The 20,231-nt window shown below is 32.4% G+C and overlaps 2 protein-coding genes across 5 annotated transcripts; both read right to left on the bottom strand.

Moving 5' to 3' along the window:
• Positions 1 to 3,573: 3,573 nt before the first annotated feature.
• On the bottom strand, positions 3,574 to 11,911 carry LOC110627418 (probable DNA primase large subunit). Of its 4 annotated transcripts, XR_002489884.2 has the most exons (21): positions 11,460 to 11,903; positions 11,272 to 11,333; positions 11,080 to 11,183; positions 10,902 to 10,983; positions 10,750 to 10,809; positions 10,503 to 10,560; positions 9,675 to 9,694; positions 9,136 to 9,219; positions 8,980 to 9,044; positions 8,671 to 8,719; positions 8,533 to 8,580; positions 8,354 to 8,443; positions 8,154 to 8,213; positions 7,757 to 7,816; positions 7,322 to 7,396; positions 6,896 to 6,981; positions 6,055 to 6,148; positions 5,818 to 5,925; positions 5,030 to 5,089; positions 3,984 to 4,059; positions 3,574 to 3,833 (listed from the first exon to the last, which is right to left on the bottom strand). XR_002489884.2 is itself a non-coding variant. In XM_021773718.2 (20 exons), exons 1-19 carry the CDS (start codon positions 11,590 to 11,592, stop codon positions 5,051 to 5,053), a joined length of 1,377 nt encoding a protein of 458 aa, XP_021629410.1. In that variant the 5' UTR covers positions 11,593 to 11,903; the 3' UTR covers positions 3,574 to 3,833; positions 5,030 to 5,050. The 4 variants fall into 4 exon arrangements, 3 of the variants coding, with proteins under 3 accessions (XP_021629410.1, XP_021629408.1, XP_043804641.1); XM_021773718.2 differs by lacking the exon at positions 3,984 to 4,059; XM_021773716.2 differs by lacking the exons at positions 3,574 to 3,833; positions 3,984 to 4,059 and having other exon boundaries at positions 4,866 to 5,089; positions 11,460 to 11,902.
• Positions 11,912 to 12,983: 1,072 nt separating this feature from the next.
• LOC110628581 lies at positions 12,984 to 19,477 on the bottom strand. The gene is made up of 14 exons (XM_021775326.2): positions 19,202 to 19,477; positions 18,302 to 18,375; positions 17,322 to 17,399; positions 16,854 to 16,929; positions 16,553 to 16,617; positions 15,726 to 15,827; positions 15,276 to 15,365; positions 15,112 to 15,186; positions 14,975 to 15,007; positions 14,804 to 14,884; positions 14,510 to 14,548; positions 13,826 to 13,891; positions 13,566 to 13,610; positions 12,984 to 13,480 (listed from the first exon to the last, which is right to left on the bottom strand). The coding sequence occupies exons 1-14, from the start codon at positions 19,242 to 19,244 to the stop codon at positions 13,304 to 13,306; spliced, it is 1,044 nt and encodes a 347-aa protein (XP_021631018.1). The 5' UTR covers positions 19,245 to 19,477; the 3' UTR covers positions 12,984 to 13,303.
• Positions 19,478 to 20,231: the final 754 nt, after the last annotated feature.

Here is a 20,231-nt window from a genome sequence, read left to right as displayed (position 1 = left end):
TGTGTTCCACATTCCATGATGTGGCTTGTTTGGGAGATTGACTCATTTTCTCTTTTAAAGCATTGAGCTTTGTTATTATGGGAACTCTCCACCACAAGTCTTTGTTGGTGTCTTCTCTTACCCGTTGGATTTCGACTCTTTTTAACAGTTTTGGAGAGTTAGGGTTTCAAGTCAACTCAAACATATTTACTGTATTTTCTTTGTTTTGTTGTTTAATGTTTCTTGTTTTAGTTTTCTTGTAATCAAAGCTTTTTCTGCTTCGTTTTGCTTTCTTTGTTAAATGAATTTTTTGTTGATTTGAGGTGGGAATTGTAGACCGAATATGATATTTTTATCCACCAAAACATGTATAAATGATAATTATTTAATTAAAATTAAATAATTATGATTATTTAAAATAAAAACATTTATTTTATATAATTCATTTAAATTATATATAATTTATACCGCCTAACTTAATAACAAGAATAGTAAAAATTCATTTCTCCTTAACCTGTGCCAGCAATCACACTCCTTAATCAGAAGTTGTCCTTTTGGACAGACTCGTAATTTGATTTACAACTTTTTGCTATTTGTCGTCTTACAATGCTTTAATTTTAGCGAGCTTTTCTAAGTCCATTAACTCACTTTTCTTTATCGCCCTTGATATTACTAAAAAATAATAATAATAATTTTAAATTGAATATTTTCATTTTACATGTTTATTGCATAATTTAATTTTTTAATATATAAATTTGTAATGTAATATTTTAATATATAAATTCATTTATTAATTCTCTAATCATTAACTTTGATGCACTACAGTGTAAACATTAATAGTTTACCGTTCATAAAATTTGTGTGCTGCTGAAGACGAGGTCATCGTCTAGTTCTTTTAAATTATCAGAGTCTTGAAGTTATTCATACAATTGGTTTTGGTAATTTTTTTTTTCTATGAAGGTAATAATTTTTATTATTTATTGGGTTTTACTATAATGAGCTACCAACTTGTAGTGCTCATCACTGCAACAACTAAATTAATCCTTTAATTTTAAAAATTTAACTATTTAATTATTTGTTAATTTTAATTCCAATAAAAATACATGTTGCTTCAATTGGCTAACTGGGAGATCAAATTTTTGTCCATCAAATTACTTTTAATTTTAATTATATTAAGACTATCATCACTATCCACTTAGCCATTCTTTTATACTATAATGAAAGTTTATAAATTGATTTGTCACTTATAATTTTAACGGTACTTTATTGATCAAATGATCAAATCTAAAGAAATAAAAAGAGTGACCCTTCAAATCAGTAAATAATCGAGAATTAAAGCAAATGAGAGCTCTTTGAAGAATTTAAAGTGTAAAATTGCATATCTGACTCCTCAATATTTAATATTTATATGTGAAAATGGTTATTTCTATGAAACTTGAATTAGAAAGTCAATAATGACTAGAAATGCCATTGTCTGAATTTGTCAAATAATAATTCTATCCAACTATCATGGATCAATTATTACTATGTTGGCAGAACAAATGTTAAATCGCTTATTGGTGAAGGAGTCAATCCATAGAATAAAAATACACTTGTACAAAACCCCCCCATCTCAACTCAACTTTTTTGTTGCCATATTTCTCTTCTCGACGAATGCTTCTTCACATGACACTCCGCATTCGCCTCAATAGCGGTGTCTAAATTTATATGCATCTCCTCCTTTTGTAGCAATATTTGAAAGTGGAAGGGCTGCCTACTTGCAGTGAACAAGATGTGCAGGGATGTCACCATGTGAGATGCTCGATCCCACATAAAAAATGAAACTACTTATAACTTGAATTAACTATTTTTTATTAAACAAAAAATAAATCACTTACAAGATGAGCATAAAATGGAATATTAGCCATATTTGTACTCATATGAGAGTGATGTATATAAAAAATATTACAAAGTTATTGACAAACTGCACAAGAAATTTTGGATTATGTTCATTAGGTATGCCTGAGGAACCTCTAGCATGAAAAAGCTTTACTATTCATTGGGTATGCATTGGTGAAGTAGTTTTTCCAATACATGTTTAGAGATTATACTAGTTTTGACAATGATAACATTTTTAGAGCTTCTTAAGGAGATCGAATGTCTAAAGGTAATAGTTAAGCAACTATAGCTGGCAACAGGCGAAGTGGTGGACTTAATTGACATAATTTTCAATTGATACTTACTTATGTATATGTAAAAATTTAAAATTTTAAATCGATAGCAATTCAAATGAGCCGTTTCTATATTTTTTTAATTATGTTAGTTGAGAGTTCTACTTTTATAGATGATCAATTACTTGAGAGTACTTTACCGTTTATTGAATAAATTCAATATCTATCAATATATCAAAAGGAACTTCAAAATTTTCTACTGTTTTCTGTTCTTACAATTTTACCAATGGTTATTTGTTTAGTATCAATCAAATTTTACTAGGTGCTTCTGTTGTCATATAATATTAGATGTAATGATTACTTTTGGTCCAGCACAAATAAGATGAATGAGTTTTTTTATATGTATAATTATTAACTCTAATAAAAACAAAGGGTAATTTACTTAACAAAATTTTAATTTTCAATGGGCAAAAGAATTTATAATTTTGATGGAACTACAACTAATTAAAATGCTTAATAGTTTTAAACTTTTTCAATTAAAAAATTTATTTATTGTTATTTTAAAGTTTGATTTCAGATCCTACTCTTAATTTCTATTGAACGAAGACAAAAAAAAAAAAAAACTGAAGATTGAAAAATCTAATTGACTCGCTGCTAATGTTGGGACACGTTCACTCATGACTTGCCTTTTTTTTACATTTTTCTTTTGTCGTTTTTCACCTCTGTGTGTATTAAAAAAAAATTTCTTAGATTTTTTTTAAAAAGAAAAAGTTTGTACATTATAACACGAAGTAGGTGGCCACTCGGGAAGAAAAGTAAATAATTTCGTTTTCCTAATCAAGAAAGTAGAAGAAAAGGAATGATGAATTGATCGCTGTGCAGCAACCTACAAATACACGAACCTGGTTTCTGAGTAAAGTCTCCACGAAAGACTTCAGTGACAGTGAGAACCAATGCAAAGTTAAAAAATAAATCCAAAATTTCGAGACCGAACATATTAAAATTTATTTTTAAAAATAATTATCTGATTCGTCTATAATTTTATTTCAAAAAATAATTAACATATTAATCGATATAATCATTAAACTAAATTTGAAAAACTTAATATATATATATACTTGAAAGAAGCATGAATCCCAAAATTAAAATAAAGTCACTAACAAAAGTTGACGTCTCAGATTAGAAAGCTATTTAAATAATAGCGCCGCAGCCAGTTGTCCAGTTGTTCCACTTTACAACTCTATTCTATTTGTCAAGGAATATTCCATTTCATTCCTTTCATCATGCAAAAGGATCACCACCATATTCTAGACAGGATAAGCGCCCCCCACAGCGCCAAACTATATACAATTATATATATATGTCCTTTCATTATGATAGACTATTAATAAATTAAACTTTAAGTTCTTTAACTTTTTTAAAATTTAATTATTTTCGTCCTATCTGCTTTCAATATTTTAATCATTAATCAAAAGGCTGGGACAATTGTCCCAATCTACCCAAAAATAGAAATGCTCCAACATCCCGCTCTTCCAGTAGAACTAAAATCTCAGACTTCAAACCAGAATACTCATTTGTGTTAATGTTCTATCAAACAATAATTAACAAACATAAATGCATTGCATATTAATTAAACAATGAAGTAGATTCTTCTCCACCAAGTACATGTGCACATGAATGGGTACATAGCTTCACCATTTTCACCTGAACATCAGAATCTAAATGTAAATCAATAGAATTGGCAAGTTACCATCACTTTAAATTTTTAATCAACTATGAATTCAGAGGGAGCTATTAAGTGTAAAATATCCTAGAAAGTATTCATTTACATGAGGTTATTCAGTGCACACGCACCTTCACTAATATATGTGAGGTCCATCCCCCCCTTTTTTTAATGAAAAGTTCTCTTGTTATCAAGTAAACTAATGACCTGTTTAGAATCGTTATTGAGAAAAAAAAATTATAATAGTCAGGAAATATTAAAAATTATTTTTAACATAATTATAAATATTAAAATAACAAAACTGTTTTTACTAAGAGCATCTAAATGCTGGAAAGCGCTTTTCTGAGAGCTAACCTGAATGTCAAACAGACTCCAAGTGTGTTATTAAATTTCATTTGGAGTTGTGGTTCTAACCTAAAAGCAAATTGGATCATTCATCTTCTACAAGACACAAGAAACTCTTCCTTTCTTCCCCAGTCCACACATTATTTCCACAACAGTTAAATTCATCATCCACAAGACACAAGAAACTCTTTTTTTTTTTCCTTCCACAAAACTTTTAAATATGACGTAAACGTCAGCTCCAAGCATTTGGGACATCATATGTGGATTCACCAATATACAACAAACCACATATTAGCCCAACTAATCTAGCCAATTAATCCAGATAACCCCAGCAGAACAGCCAGCCATATTTTAGCCATACCACAATTTTTTTGGCTCAAACAATTCTGACTGCATGCCGAAGGTTGTCAAGTGGGCATATTCCTGCCAATTAACGAAATTTATTGGACAACTACAGGGCAACAACTAATGCGTTGTCGATATCAAACTGATAGGCTCTTCAGCATAAGGAGACAAGCTAACTGTGATTCCAATACGTCCACAAACAAGCTAATCAATCTCAGTGCAGTCGTCGAATGAGAAAAGCGGTTTTGTCACTCACACTAATGGACAAATTTCCATCTTTTACCTAATTGGGACGGCATAAGCCTAGGATTGCTTCTTGTGAGTGGAAAATCCGTATACGTAATATTAAATGGTTTAAATTGACTAATAGCTCAATTAATTGGGTATTGTGGGCCAGTTATATGACTGACAGAACTACATTACACGTGATACAACAGTTTTACGAAGAAGCCGTTGCGGGTAGCTTATGCTCCATAAAATGACAAACCTGAACAAGGGAGCAGCATGATCAGTCAACAGTAGATTCTCGTTGCTCCGACGAATGGCTCTGCATTGAATAAAACATATTAAGCATATTGTCTCCTCCTTTCAGATATTCGTAATGCGAGAAAGGCTTCTTAGGATTTCCTAGCTAGAAGCGCAATCCCTCTCGTACGATGATACTGAATCTCGTATCACGAGGATTGGAACTAAAATTCATTAAAGGTACAAGACAAAGCGCTAAACGTACAATGATACTAAATCTCGTATCACTAGAACATAAAGATTCAGGAATTTGATTTTGTAGATATTATGAAACACAATTGAAGTAATAAAATGAATTTCTAATTAGTTTTTCTTTAATCTAAACTAATCCACTACAATATTTAAAACATCACGTTTGTTGGTTGACAACGCAATAAGTGTAGTAAAGCAGGACCACGAATATCATCCTATTGGATGAGAATGATGGCACTATACGCAACTTTTGATTCATGACCATCCAAGAGAAGCTACTATAGCTAAATTCATAGGCCACATTATGCTTTAGGTCTATAACATATCACAATGATAATGATGATGACTTGCCTCCTCAACTACAGGGCTATACATCATCCTATTCATTCCAACATACACTCGGAGGATTCAATTAAATGTCTGGATTCTAGTTACAGAGGGAATGAAAATTTCCAACAAATACCAGAGGCAGACAGACTTTCTCACCAAAAGTAATCCTTCACGGAGATTAAGACTTCATATTAAGGTTAATCAAAGTTAAAACATCATAGCATGTACCTTGACTTTCAGGGTCTTTTGGCTGTCACTGAAGTATTGGTTAGGATGGTTAATCCCAGCATCACATGATAACCCATGAATAGCCTCAAATGTCAAAGTGCACGCCAACTGCATGTTACCAAACCAATAACATAATCCACATATTATAATGACCAAAACAACTCAACAAAGAAAGAAAAAAAAACAAGAAGATGCACAGTTGAAGGCAAAATCAGAGTCAACTGGAAACCTCACAACCTGATAATGTCTGTTTCGCACTTTGTCCATTACATCTTCCACTGCGCTACCATTCACTCCCATTCTACAGAGTGCAGCCCTCAAGTTTTCCTCACTGTCAAGCCAAAAACATGACGTGAACATTTAGTTCAATTAACAGTATATGTGTGGCCAATATATATAAATATATATAGATATAGGTAGATAGATAGATAAACATCAAAAAAGTAATATGCATTTTTTTTAATTTACCATAAGAGAATAATATCAATGTAACGGAATAACTAATATATTCCAGGAATCAAATCATAAATGCCAGCATCCATGGATGGATTGGATTCTAAAAAGCATCATAACAAGATGAACTTAAGCAGAGTGTCATCAGGCACTTTCTACTTGAAGTCAGATTATTCAACAGAATTCTCTTGCATTTACTCTCTGATTAAGAGGCCCAAGCGCCACGACTTTTTGTGTAAACCAGAAGTTGATTGTAACAACAAATTTAAGGAACAAGCTACTTGCAGATAAAGAAGTTGGAAGCAAGGAACAATACTTTTCTAAATATACTGTTTTGCAAAGGTCATTTCTTCAAAAAAGAAAATATAACCCTCATTAAGTTGCCACCAAACTCTGTGATGAAATACCAAATGGTTGGTTAGCCATAGTCTGGATGTTCCTCAGTCCATATGAAGGACGAGAACTGCAGGCAGAGGCAGATAGTAAACATCGGAAAATCAGCACGAGGAAAAAGCTGAGGATTGTTGATTATTAAAACGACTAGTTACAAACACTTGTCGAGTTGAGTTATTTCTGCTGTGCCTAATCACATGTCCCAAACGACCAAGTTGGTAAGGGAAATGACCTGAAATGCCGATAAGGACAGCCATGATGATCTCCAACACCAGGAGTTAAAGAGATTATCTTTTGACAAGAATAAGGTGTATAATCCTGCAACAACAGGAACGCACAAGAAATTTAATCAAAATCATGATATACAGTCACACATACAAATGGATATACCTGGATGCAGAGGGAATGCTTGTTAAGATTTAAGGAGCTTTACGAAAGCAAAAGAACTAAATTACCAAGGATATTTTAGTTGAGAGAAAAAAAAAATCTCAATCTACTAATGTTTCCAACAAATTAATTTCACAGCCATTGTTTTTGATATCATAATATCATTATTAGATCTAAATCATGTCATCGTCCAAAACATAGTCCACTGTGACAATGACAAAATATTCAATATCTCAACAAGAAACTAATGCAGACAGGTTAAAAATCTTACTGTTCTCTTTCCTTCTCTTCCATAATTATGGCGTATGCTGTAAGCATATTCTTTGTCAAACCTCTCTGCACCAACCTACAGCAAGTTAAAGAAAAAGCCATTAATAGTTGTTATGTGATTTTTCATTCCCAAAAATATAGTACCCCTAAATAACACGGCATGCACATGCTGATCGTGGAAAGAGGTATTCCGATGTAAAATATACTTTAACCATATTAATCACAGATGGGCAAAAATTATTACGGAACTTGGAGGTCAGAACATATTTATCTCAATATTTTGCAAGCTATAGCAACACGTAACAAATATGATTAAAATTAAAACATGATAATGCTGTTTCTGGAGACAATTTATAGCAATAAAGCAGTAAAATCCACGAGGAATTGGCATTTTGAAAGAAAAACAATATTACCATTAATTTGACAACAAATTTACCTTTTGTGAGAACTCTGCTTTCCAGAATGCAAGAGCATCATCCAACTTCAAACCAACGCCCTATAAAATGTAAATAAGGAAATACTTAACAAAATCAGCAAGTATTAATTCAAATAAAAAACTGGCTTGGGAACTTATATAAGTAACTGCCATATTGGAGCTCTTAGGCTGATGTATGTACAGATCAAGTCATTATAGAATTATAGAGAACAACTGTATAGACTCAAGTACACATGTGAAAGCACGTTAAGCATTAAACAGTAAAAAGTGTGTGATCAATGCAGATGACTAAAATTAAAGGGAGAGGAGAGATGTGAAGAATAATGGATGATTCTGAAGCATCAAATATACATATACTCATCAAGGCAGAGCAATAATTTAATACACAAAAGAGAACCTTGAGAAAAAGACCTAATTGCATCCTCCCTCCATGCTTTAAATGATGATCTTCTCTGAGCTGCAAAATGTGGCAAAGAACAATAAGTAAACTAGAAAAGAAAAAAAAATAGAAAAAGAATAAAGAAAAGCATGATCATTAACTTTAAAGAGCCAGAGGAGAAGAAAATTAGTAAGAAAATTTGAAATAACAGAACTTACTTTTTCAAACAGGTGACGCATGCACAAAGGGAATGAGCTCTTAGCTACCAAGTCAATGTCTTTAATTGATATCTCGGCAAATTCTTTAGGCTGTAAAAGCAGTCAACAAAATGTCTAAATTATCTTGAAACTGTGGCATATAATACTGAAAGTGAGCACATAGAGAGGAACCAAAGTACCTGAGAATAATCAGGACCCAAATAGCTTGAGCATAGGGCTTCCACAATCTAAAAAAGGTACCCAAACATTACACCAAATATGATATTTAAAATGTAACCAGACTAATTTATATCAAGTATTCATGATTTCATGCTCACAGGAGTTAAGCGATCCTTTTCCTGTTCTCTGATCGCTGATGTCCATTTCCTGCGAATGAAAATCCCTCAATTGCAAAACTTTGTGTAAAAGAGACCAAATAGCTAGACTTATGCAGCCATGTAAAGATTTAATTACATGCAGCAACACAACCTCAGGCCTAATATGGTTCTGCATATAAAACCTTCCCTTCATAATCATACGTCATTTTCTTACATATATTCATTGAATTTTAAAGACTGCTGCAGATATTTGCATTAAAAAAATTGCAAGCATGGAATATTTTGAACCATCAAAACAATAATAGTAACCTGTTTGTTAGAATGAGTGCCTTTGATAGAAGACTTCGAAATTGTGTAACAACAAGTGAAACAACCTAGAAGATAAAGACAAACATTTATCACATCCTTGATAGCCGCTACTTTTATGGTTTAAACACGAAAGTTAAATAGAAAAGTAGAATTTACCTGATTCATGGCAACATAAGCATGCCCTTTACAAATAAAAACCTTGCGACCAGCTACAAGTTCTGGAACTTCTTCAAATGGTACCTTCAATGGACCAGGTAAAATAAACAAGGATAAGTTTCATAAAGTATACCAATATGGGACTCCATCAAGGATTCAGAAATGGGGAAGTTCCTTCTCCTAAGACACACTGCCTCCTTGCTTTTGAAATACTATAGAACCATCAAAAATATTTTAAAATCATAAAACCAAAATTAGTATGGATTGAAGTAACACATCTTCCATCTATCCACAAAGCAACAAAGTGGTTGATATTTAATATGACTGATAATTTGGGAAACGAATTACATCAACCAGGATGATGGTAACATAAACACCTGACTATATTTGCATATAGCTACCGTAAAGATCTTTTATGCTCTTATCATATTCCATAAGCCCATGACATTCCCCTGTTCATAGATAACAATACTAATAATGGAAAAAAAATACAATACTTGTTAAGATGCAATGAAGTAATCAAGCAAAATTAAACAAACCTTGTAGAATATGGCATCAGCTGCAAAAAGGAAAAAGAACAAATAAGAATTCATATTATAGTTGGAATGTTCAAAAACATCATTTATTTGGCTTATAAAACAACCATACATATTTCAAATTTCATATACAACTAGTAGATTCAAATTTTAAGGCTGTTCCATGATCAAATAAAAATGGTTTAACAGTCGGACATAGAACCTTGAATACAGATAAATTAGGGTCTGTTAAAGAAAAACTAAAATTGGCTTGGGACTGTTCAGCTGCTGCATAAACAGAATCCACAGAGCATCAAGGGGATGGTTTAGCTGTAGCAAGGAAGAAAAGTAAACATGCATATTTTAACTCCCAAACAGGATATGAAGTTCTTGCTTTTTCCACTTCTCTAATAAAATTTGAAATATAAGGGAAGGAAGTAGCAAGAGTGCACACATAGAACTACTAATTCAGAAAGTTTGGACCTTTGTGAAAACTTTCGTAATTGGTTCCGAGAAATTAAAAGAAGAAATTTTGCCATCTTTAAATTCTCCCAATTGAATTCCATTAAAAAAAAAAAGAACTAACCCAAAAATTACTACAAGCCACAAAATTTTCAGCACTGTGGTAGCATAATCAAATGTTCATGTTGTCAATGATGATGTTTCAAAAAAAGCTATCATTTGACAACTTAATATACAATATTTGTTATACTAGATGAATTCAACATGCAAGGAATCAATAAAACGAGCTATAAACAGAATTAAAATTGAGAACAGAAAAGAAAGAAAATGTGATTATTCACACAATTGAAAATAAAAGGCCAACAAAGAGAACAAGTGATATGCTCTTACAAGATAGCATGGGCTGACCAATCGAGCGTGCAACTTGAACCAATTTTTCCTTTATGCCCTGCAGTAATATAGGAACCATGGACATAAAATCTAACTCTAATTCAAATACTTAAAGAGTAAACAGGCTATATATGTTTAGAAGGAAGCAGAAAATGTATATTCGCAATTTCATGAAATTACCAAAGCCAATAAACTGATGTGTGAGATGTGTTAGGAAACAAAGAACAAGTGGTTGCAGAATAATAACCTCAAATTCAGCCCTGGCAACCATCCGGTATGGTAGTCCAAACTCTGTCAATAGAGCCCTCTAGTGAAATCAAGATCAAAGTGAAATTAATCAGCTTGTACCTTCAATAGGAAAAAGAAAATGCAAAATAAATAATCAATGAAACTACCTACCTGAGCATCAGCAGCCAAAAGGCGAAATCTATAGCGAAAAAGGGCAGTCTCCATGGAAAGAAACCATTTCCTGAGGTCCTCTCTATAGAAAATGTAATAAACAAACATGACAATAAGTATAAAATTCTAAGGAGTTATAGCTATGGCATAATTAAAAATAGCAAGTCACCAAGCGTACGTTCTACAATACACTAGACGCAGAACAAAGTGAGATATAACATCCTTGTCTAGGACTTCTACTGCCTTTGGATGCTTCATGTTTACTTTCCAAAGGTCATTTACCTGTACAGAAAGACAAGCAATCAACTGACAAGATTTGGCCCAAAGGGGGGGATTTGACTTCAACATTCTTGGTTAAACAACGATTTACCAATTTTTCCATTTCTTCTGCTTTCTTCCCGCGAGACAATCCATCGGATATCCCTTTAAGAACTGCAATTTCAAGCAACAAATTGGAATCAAATAGATACAATGTGTGGGACTATCCATCAGACTCAACCCTAGAATAGTGAAAAGAAGCAGGAAGCATAAATGGTAGTGAAGGGAGGGAAAAGTGACCTCGAAGGCGATCCATGGCGTAGAGCTCGAAGTCTTCGAGTCTGACTTCAAGAGCAGGGGCAGAGCGATAGAGAGGGAGTGTTGAAACGACGTCATTGGATGGAGGCTTCCACTGAGGTCGAACGATCTCCATTTTTCGAGCTTTCTCTGAGATGTCACAGAGTAGCAGAAGCAGGGGAGAAAGCAGATGGGGAGGTTAAATAGACATCCGATTCTTCGTGAATCTGCGCGCCAATCGAGGTAGTAAATTGGCGGGAAATGATATAGTCAAGTTCTTGCTCAGCGCAACTGGGTTAACAAAATTTGATTGACGTTCTCAAGCAATTTTTTTAATAATTCAATTTATTTTTTATTATAACAAAATTCGGTTTATCCAAAATTTTAGCTTAGCCAAAATACTGTAGCTGGCTCATGAATCACTGGCTGAAACCGGAAGACATAGAAATAGAGAAATGGAGAAAACTGGAGTGATAAGGGATCCAATGAGGCGATGTTCATGCATAACATAAATAGAACTGTGAACGGACTGAACTGAGAGCTCGAATTAATTTTGTTGAGCTCCGTCCTAATTCTGATCAAATTGATTTTGAATTATTAAACTCAAATCTAATTTGAAACTAATATTAAATTTCGCATCGAAATTAATTGATTTATGTTATTTTTCGTTATATTTCAATTTTATTTATTCAATATAATTTATAGTGTTTTATTAAATATTTTATTCACAATATATTAATTTCAAACTTTAAACTAATTTTCTTATTATATAAAAAATATATGCAAAAAATAAATGGATTTAAAATTTCTTAAAAATATTGCTATATTCCAAATCATATCAGCTCTGGCTCATAAATTTTTTGGCGAAACAATTCAGAGTTTACAGTCCTAAACATAAATTTAAAACAAATAATTGAGATATATTTTATTTTAAAAAAATAATGTTATCTTTATTAAATCTTATTAGCTGCTAGCCAACAAAATTTCTTCATTATTTGTATCACATATAGCGTACTTTAATTAATTATATAACATACTAAAAGACTAAATAACAGAACTATTTCAATATTAATTAAAAATATACATTCCTAAAATTTTTACATGATAAATTACAAATACATCGTTTTATCACAAATACATCGTCAACACAATCCAATCATCGTTTTCATGAATTATAAAATCACAATCCAATCAATCAACTGGCTTAATCTACTTTCTAATATTAATTTTATCTAGTCTTCCAGCTATATTTTCTCAATCCTAATGACACTCAACTAAGCATAAAAGTATGATGATACCCTTGTCAACACCCAAAACACAACAATCGGACATCACGCTCGTGTTTTCAATTAACATCTATTGCTAATATAAATTACAAATTTAACGTACTATAATAACTTTTACTTTAATTCAAGTTCGACTCCCACAAATAACAAATAAATAAATAAATTTTAAATTATTTCTTTAAAATAAAGGAGGGGGCGAGAGAGAGAGAAAGAGAGAGAGGGGCAAATAAAGCAGAAGACATGAATACTCGACAGGCAGTGAGTTTCTTCTATTTGTGGAGATTATACTATTAGTCGACCCATTTTGGCATATGATAATAAAAATTAATATGCAACTGGTTTTCCTTTATCTTTCCCCCTTCCAAGACCCAAAAGGCACCAAATTTATACATGTACCAAGAATGATATCTACCAACCTCTCCATAAACACCTCTACAAAATTCAGTACCAGTCTGGTGTCTTATATTCATGGGAAGGTACTGAAAACCAGAAACAACTAGCCTGGAAGACCTCCCAATCTACAACTAATTACCGCATATAAATTTAAGTTATAAGATCTCATCAAGATTTCTGTCTGCCTGAGCTTGTTACTGCATTTGTTGCGCCCCATGCTCTCTGAAATAATATTGGTTTAAACCAACTAGAAGATCCATTATTTGTTTCTTCTAAATCACGTATACCATTTGAAATCCCAGGATTGCTTGAAACCTCGACTGCTGCTGAAATCCCATTACTCACCTGATACACAATTTAATCCATTGTGATGCCATATAAGAAAGCATGAAACAAGTACGTTTACTCGACAATAAAATTCAAGTTCAACCTGCTGGGGGGTGACTGAGGCAGCCCTGTGGAGGGTTCTTTGAACCTAAAAAAGATCAAGTCCAAGAAAGGAATAAGAGTTAAATATAATAGTTTTTTTAAAAAAAAAAAAACACTGTAGATAACAATTTCAGGTAAAAGAGCTATCTTCTAGTGTACAAATAATGTTCCAGCATGAAAGAAGCCCTTGTCATGAATTATATTGCTTGCATATGATCCCAAGTAAAAGATCCAGATTAAACTTTCAGGAAGTCAACAAACCTCCAGAGATCCACTGGAAACAGATGGAGAAGTTGGTTCACTTGATGGAAGGGGCAAAGAGCACGTCTGTGGAAGTACAAACACACACTAATGTGAGACTAATTGTGATTAGCAAACTCCATTAACAGAGCAAGCGCTGTAGTCGTGACATTTTAAGCCTAATAGTCAATGAAATGCTATAACCTTGTGTGTTTGGGTGGAAGAATTTGAAATATGATATTTGAATATGATAAAAATATATACTTGCTTAATTGATTAATGATTAGAGTAATGATCATATTCGCTTACAACCATGAGGAGCATCTTATTTGAAATTTTGAAAATAGATTTGAAATGATTTATAAGATACTGTTATTTCAAATCCAATCTAAATTGCTCTTAATTAGTAAAATATTGCAATTTTCCATAATTCATTAATAACTTATACTAAAGCTAAATCCAATTTCTCAATTTCAATGTCGCTATCCATACATATCATAACAGAATACATTAATTGGGCTAGCCACGCCAAGTGATAACTGCATTCAGTTTCACAATCTGAATTACCAGTTCTGAACAGATCTGGTGACCAAATAAAAGAGCAAAAGAATAATTTAAAAAATTAAAGTTTTACAAATATAGATATTTCATGCATCCACCTCAAACTAACTGCAGTTATTACATATTTTGGAAATAAAATATTACCTTTGACGAGAATGTAATTCGTGAACCGGATGATGAGGCCTACAGAATTTAGGAACACAATTAATGGAAGAATCTCATGGCTATAAGCAAAAAAGAGAATCTATTCATAGAAGTTGTAAGTTGTAACCACGGTTAACAAAGAGATGAGAATATATTTTCTAAATTTACTTTGCATCGCTCATACAAAGCAATGGAAGTGAAGATAAACTAAAAATTCAGTCTCACAACAGACATGAAAAACAAATCAAATCAGGTTCATCGCATATGTTAAAGAACGAAAAGCTGGGTACATGCCTGTGTATTCTCTTCAAGTAAGTTATTTTCCAAATTGTAGGCATAGTCAACCAACTTCTTTACTCCAATGTTTGTCATTTCCTAAAAAGATAATAGACAGCGACCATCAGATAAACAACTTATCCTGGATAAGACAGCACATGACATTGATAATTAGTTAATAACAATTACCTGCTTCCCTTCTATTCTACTGATTTTTAGTTCCTACAAGTTAGGAAAAGAAAAAAAATCAAATGAGTCCTTTATTCTTGTACACAAAAGAATTCATGAAATTAAATGAAGAAAATCTCATCTTCAAGATAGTTTACCAGTGTTTCAACAGCATCACGAACAAATCGAACATCATGACCAATCCTTCCAGAATCTTCTAACAGTTCAGTAACCTAAATAGGTTGACATACCTTGCTAAGTCTGAAGTATGAACAATCCAATATATCAAAATAGTTTTGTAGACTATCTAAACTGGACCCACCTTTTCTTGTGTATTAGCAGTGAGTGCAGCAACCTCATTCAAATTAGAATCCACGCGATCAATATTTGAAGATAATAGCCTCCTGGTACTCTATATATAAAAGATTTTTTTTTTCAAAAAAAAAAAATATATAGCTAATAAACCTCTTTATTTTTAAATGTCAGAAGCAACCAATCATATATTTAAAAAGTCAACATTTGTAAAATCCCAGATAGCAAGCAAAATTGAAAATACAAGTGAAAGGAATAGAAGCTCAAATATAGTGGGTAGGTATCTTCCAACAAAAGAAAGATAAAAGAAAGAATTGAAAAAAGAGATGAAGGTGATGTAGGTCACAGCTGTGCGTTGCTAGAAGCATGATTCAGGTTTAAGCTCTTCCTTAAATAAATTGAAGAAAAAATACTCAAAACTCAAAACACATATATATATATAAAAAAAAAAAAAGCTCACCCTGATTGATGCATAAACATTTTCAAGCTGTTGGGCTATAGAAGTGCAAGCATCAGATAAACTCCGTCTTGTAGCAAACATCATGTCGGGAAGTTTCCAACCCTGAAAATATAAAAGAATTCAAAACATCAAACAACATTATGCATCTGAAACACACCACTAAAGAATACATGCATGTTTCACACCCAATACACATTCACATAAAATATGAGGGTTTCACAGTCAATATGCACTCAATCGCTGAATTTGTTCATACAACAGTACAAACCTCCCACAAACATTTTCATGATATTGACGATATTGTCACTGCAACTCTTATCAGGTAAGGATTATTTGACATGGAGAGTTCAAATTAGGAGCAACATCTATGGAACTTTTGGAAAATAGGCAAGTCTAACCATAAATACATACACAAGCAGTCATGCTTCGGATGCTCATAACAAACCATCAAAAAGGTTGGGGATTAATGACCAAGAAAAAAACTCTAAGACATTTAAGTTTATTGTACTTCGTTCCAGAAAAATAGAGTTGTCAAACAATAAAACAAGCCACCTTGCCACAACCTTCAAGAGAGAAAACAAATCAAAAAACGACCGTTATGGTTTATTAAATGATGCATGCTATGGCCAGAGCAACATAAATCTATAGGTTGCACAACATCAAACAGGTAAAAAAATTTCTTGCAAATTGCCAAAGATAAGACGGTATGAAAGAGGGTAGGGGGAAGTTTTGTAGCCAGTTCCCAAATTAGCAACCAAACTATCAAAAGACTAAGGATTAATGGAGTTCAGTAAGATGCCTTGTGTTGCATGAAATAAAAACATCACCTTCCACCAAACATAGCCATATCCAACTACACCGATGACAACAATTACACTGTATTTACTTGCACCTGCACATTATGAACACATCCAATAACACGTCCAAGAAAGTGCAAAGTCAAAGGTCAATATATCATAAGAACTTCAAGAAAGGTAAACAGAAATATGTTCTGTAGTTAATAGAATTTAAGAACAGTAATACAAAGACATGGTCTAGGTCCTCTAGGACTTCTCAAGAAATGGAATGTCAGGGAATTTTGCTTTTTCTTTTTTTCAGATCTTTCTTCAAAGTATTAAAAACTCAAACCTGTCCCACTTGCAGTTACAATTGTAACTGATCTGTTTGATGCTAACATTTGCAGCTCCTGCCGAAGACTGTTAACCTATAAAGTCAAAAACAGGATCCATATTCATATTTTCTAGCAGAAATTTCCAAGCAAATGATAATTTTATTTCATAAACATGAGCATATTTGACAAGAAAATAAGCAATATTGATTCTTAACAACCACACTTAATGAAATTCTGCTCCCATTCAATGCTAAGTGCATGTGCATGAGCACATGTGCAAACATAAATGAACACTTAAAATTTCACATAAAAAAGATTAAACTTGGTAAACATGATGGCAACAGACAATAATCCGCTTTGAAGGAAGTGCATATTTCTCTGTGCGCTCAAACAGCTGCCAACTTTTTTCTACATTCATTACGATTAAACCTTAATCTGAATTTAGATTAAAATGGAAATGCAAGAGAAAAGGTTAACATGCAAACCTGAGCCATCAAAGCATCATTGTGTGGCTTGCCAATTGATGAGGTAGAATCATCTCGTTTAATTTGTTTAAAGGCAATCTGCAATAAAACACAAATTGATTAGTATTCAACATTCTAAATCTATGTGAAAAACCACTCGGGAGAATAAAATTTTCGACAAACAAAATATTATGTTCTCTAGTTGTAACACAAAATCAACCACAAGAACTTAGTGGTTCTTCCATATGAATTTGTAGAAGTCAAATAATGACTTAATTCATGCTTCCACTAGGAAAAAACTTTTTCCACCATCAACTTTCCTATAGAACACAAACACCAAAAAATGCTCTCCAGGAAAATATTTTACACAGACCAAACAAAGCCTATAAGTGAATGAAATCATAATGTTTAAGAAGATAAAGATGATAATGGAATAATCATCAAACAGAACTTATAGGCTACATATTTTATGCAATATGTCCATCAAATATCAGTTTTTATCTATCCTACGTAAACCACAAACTATGAAACCTAAATGCACAAAGGGTTGAAAGGATCATGTCATCATGGAAAAGGATATAAGATTATAACATACAGAAAAACTAAATGAATGCTATAGAATCCTAGATTATAAAGAATATGAAACCAACTACACATTCTCTCTCCACAACTGAACTCAGGAAATGTCTCAAGCCAATATCAGAACCAGCATGGATTATAGAATGCTCTATCACCAAATAAGAGGGAAAAAATGATTATTATGACAAACAACTAATTTCCAAACTTCCTCATCCTAAAAGCACATGTATCTTCCTAGCTAAAAGATAATTAAGAGACAAAATGCAGAAAGTTTTTCTATGACAGATGTATATGCAACTCCATGACCCATAAATAGTTAAGAAACCTGCAAACAAGTCCAATATTACTCTGCATAAAGACTAATAGGAAATTTGACTTTATGCAATTCAAAGAGCTCAAAATAACTTTATTCCTACAATTACCTTGAATGCACCTGAAACCAAATCAGTCACATTTGACAATCGCCCTTCTTTTGCAAGAACTGAGCCAAGAATACCTGAAAGGCATAAGATGAATAATTCAGTGAGCCATAAAACTATTCCATTTGACAAGAAAATAATTTCAATAGTAATTTAAAAAAAAATTAAAAATAACAAACAAAGATGAAGTAGAAAATAAATGGGATTGGAAAGGAAAAAAGAAGAAACACATAGGCCATAATGTCACATTGCCCACAAAGCTCAACCACTTCCTATCTCCTATGAAAATAATATTATTTCAACTTCCCAACATGGCCCTCTATGTCTAAAAACAACTCCGGTTAAACAGAAAAAAAGAGTGCATTAAAGCTTCATGTAAATATGGAAAATAGTATGCAGCAACAAAAATACAAGAACAAAGACCATAAAACCGTTAAAACGCCTAAAAGTGCATATCTCAAATAATACGTGAAAGAAGTACTATATCGTACTTTTCAATGAGCTAAATTCCACTTAGAGATTTTTGTTTGTTCCAAGTCTACATAAATTTATACTTCCATACAATTTTAAACAAGTGTAGGCATTCAATAGCGATCCTCACAAATGGAACAGTTACCAAGAAGTGCAAAAACAGAGACATAGCTAGCAAAATTAGCTGGTAATTAGTCTTGAACCCAGAGATCACATTAAAGCAAAATCCTAACCTTCACGAATCCAACCACATTAATAAATGTACCAAATCAAACCTAGGCTTTATCGAAAGCCCTAATGCTCTCCGCTCTATAACAAAACCCCCAAAAAAATTTAAAAAAAAAATCGTTCGGGACCAATTATGATCGTATGAAAAGAGAAGAAACAAAATAGAAGCATGCAAAAATAGAGATGGGATGACTTGTATCGGACCTGCACCAACAAGGATGGTTAACTTGCCGAGAGGGAGAGCCATGGCCAGCGATTCTTCAGGTTAAATAATCTGCCGATACAATAAAAATTATATCTACAGCCCATAAAAATCACTGCACATCACAGCTATTGAGCATCAGCCAAGCCTCTAACAGGGACAATTGGTGAAGACGAAAGGATTCTGTGTGTATTGAGAGGGGGCTTTGTATCGAGGTTTTTGTCTGACACCAGTGAGGAACTGGTAATTCAGTAGAGCCAGGTTGCTACTTGCTGCGAACGCAACAACCCTATTAGCGAGTTGGATTGCTAATAAACCTCGGTTTTGGGTTTAAATTACGGATATACCCTTGCTCCGCCGAATATGCCTTTTTTCCTGCTGCTTTGCATTCACGAAAATACCCCTTGAATTATTTTCCAAAATTTATGTTTTTTCATGCATTATTTTTATGCAAAATTTAATTTAATATGATTTCCTAAATTTACTTTAAATTTTTATTTCATATTATTCTATATTATGATTTATGGATTTTTATTGCAAACATTTAAACTTCGAAGTAATCTATTATCAACTTATTAATTGCTCAAATTAAAATTTCTAATTAACGAGTTTTAGTTTAATAATTTTAAAATTTTTTAATATAATGGAGCTTAAATTTCATTTGGAATTTAATAAATAAACATAAAGTTGACAAATTAATGACCACATCTAAAAGAACTATATTAGATGAACTACTTTCCAAGTACATGATCAATTTGATTCTCATCCTTAAGGAGGGAGAATTGGAAAACTATAAAGACTTTTTGGAGTGTTTGGTAAAAGTATTTTTTTAGATGTTATTAAGAAAAAAAACAGTGAGAGAAAATCTATTTTATTATTTTAATATTTTTTATAATTAAATTATATTAAAATAATTTTTAATATTTTATGTATAGTAATTTAAAAAAAAGTTTTTTTTTCTCGACAATAATTTTAACAGTGATACAAAACAGGTCCTTTGCGGGCGAATAAAAGCTGCAGTAATGAATTGAG

Source organism: Manihot esculenta, chromosome 12 (assembly GCF_001659605.2).
Source record: "Manihot esculenta cultivar AM560-2 chromosome 12, M.esculenta_v8, whole genome shotgun sequence".
Classification (NCBI taxonomy): domain Eukaryota; kingdom Viridiplantae; phylum Streptophyta; class Magnoliopsida; order Malpighiales; family Euphorbiaceae; genus Manihot; species Manihot esculenta.
The sequence above is the reverse complement of the archived record's forward strand: the minus strand, read 5'-3'. Positions and strand labels throughout refer to the sequence as shown.

What these genes read in the sequence shown, in the direction of transcription:
- LOC110628581 (XM_021775326.2), bottom strand. Translation starts at nt 19,244, where the DNA reads ATGGCTCTCCCTCTCGGCAAGTTAACCATCCTTGTTGGTGCAG. An exon ending in ATGGCTATGTTTGGTGGAAG is followed by an intron (nt 15,828 to 16,552) that starts GTGATGTTTTTA and finishes TTATATTTTCAG; the next exon opens with GGTTGGAAACTTCCCGACAT. An exon ending in ATGTTTATGCATCAATCAGG is followed by an intron (nt 15,366 to 15,725) that starts GTGAGCTTTTTT and finishes TTTTATATATAG; the next exon opens with AGTACCAGGAGGCTATTATC.
- LOC110627418 (XM_021773718.2), bottom strand. Translation starts at nt 11,592, where the DNA reads ATGGAGATCGTTCGACCTCAGTGGAAGCCTCCATCCAATGACGTCGTT. An exon ending in TTTTGGCTGCTGATGCTCAG is followed by an intron (nt 10,810 to 10,901) that starts GTAGGTAGTTTC and finishes TGATTTCACTAG; the next exon opens with AGGGCTCTATTGACAGAGTT. An exon ending in GAAGAGAAGGAAAGAGAACA is followed by an intron (nt 6,982 to 7,321) that starts GTAAGATTTTTA and finishes CTGTTGTTGCAG; the next exon opens with GATTATACACCTTATTCTTG.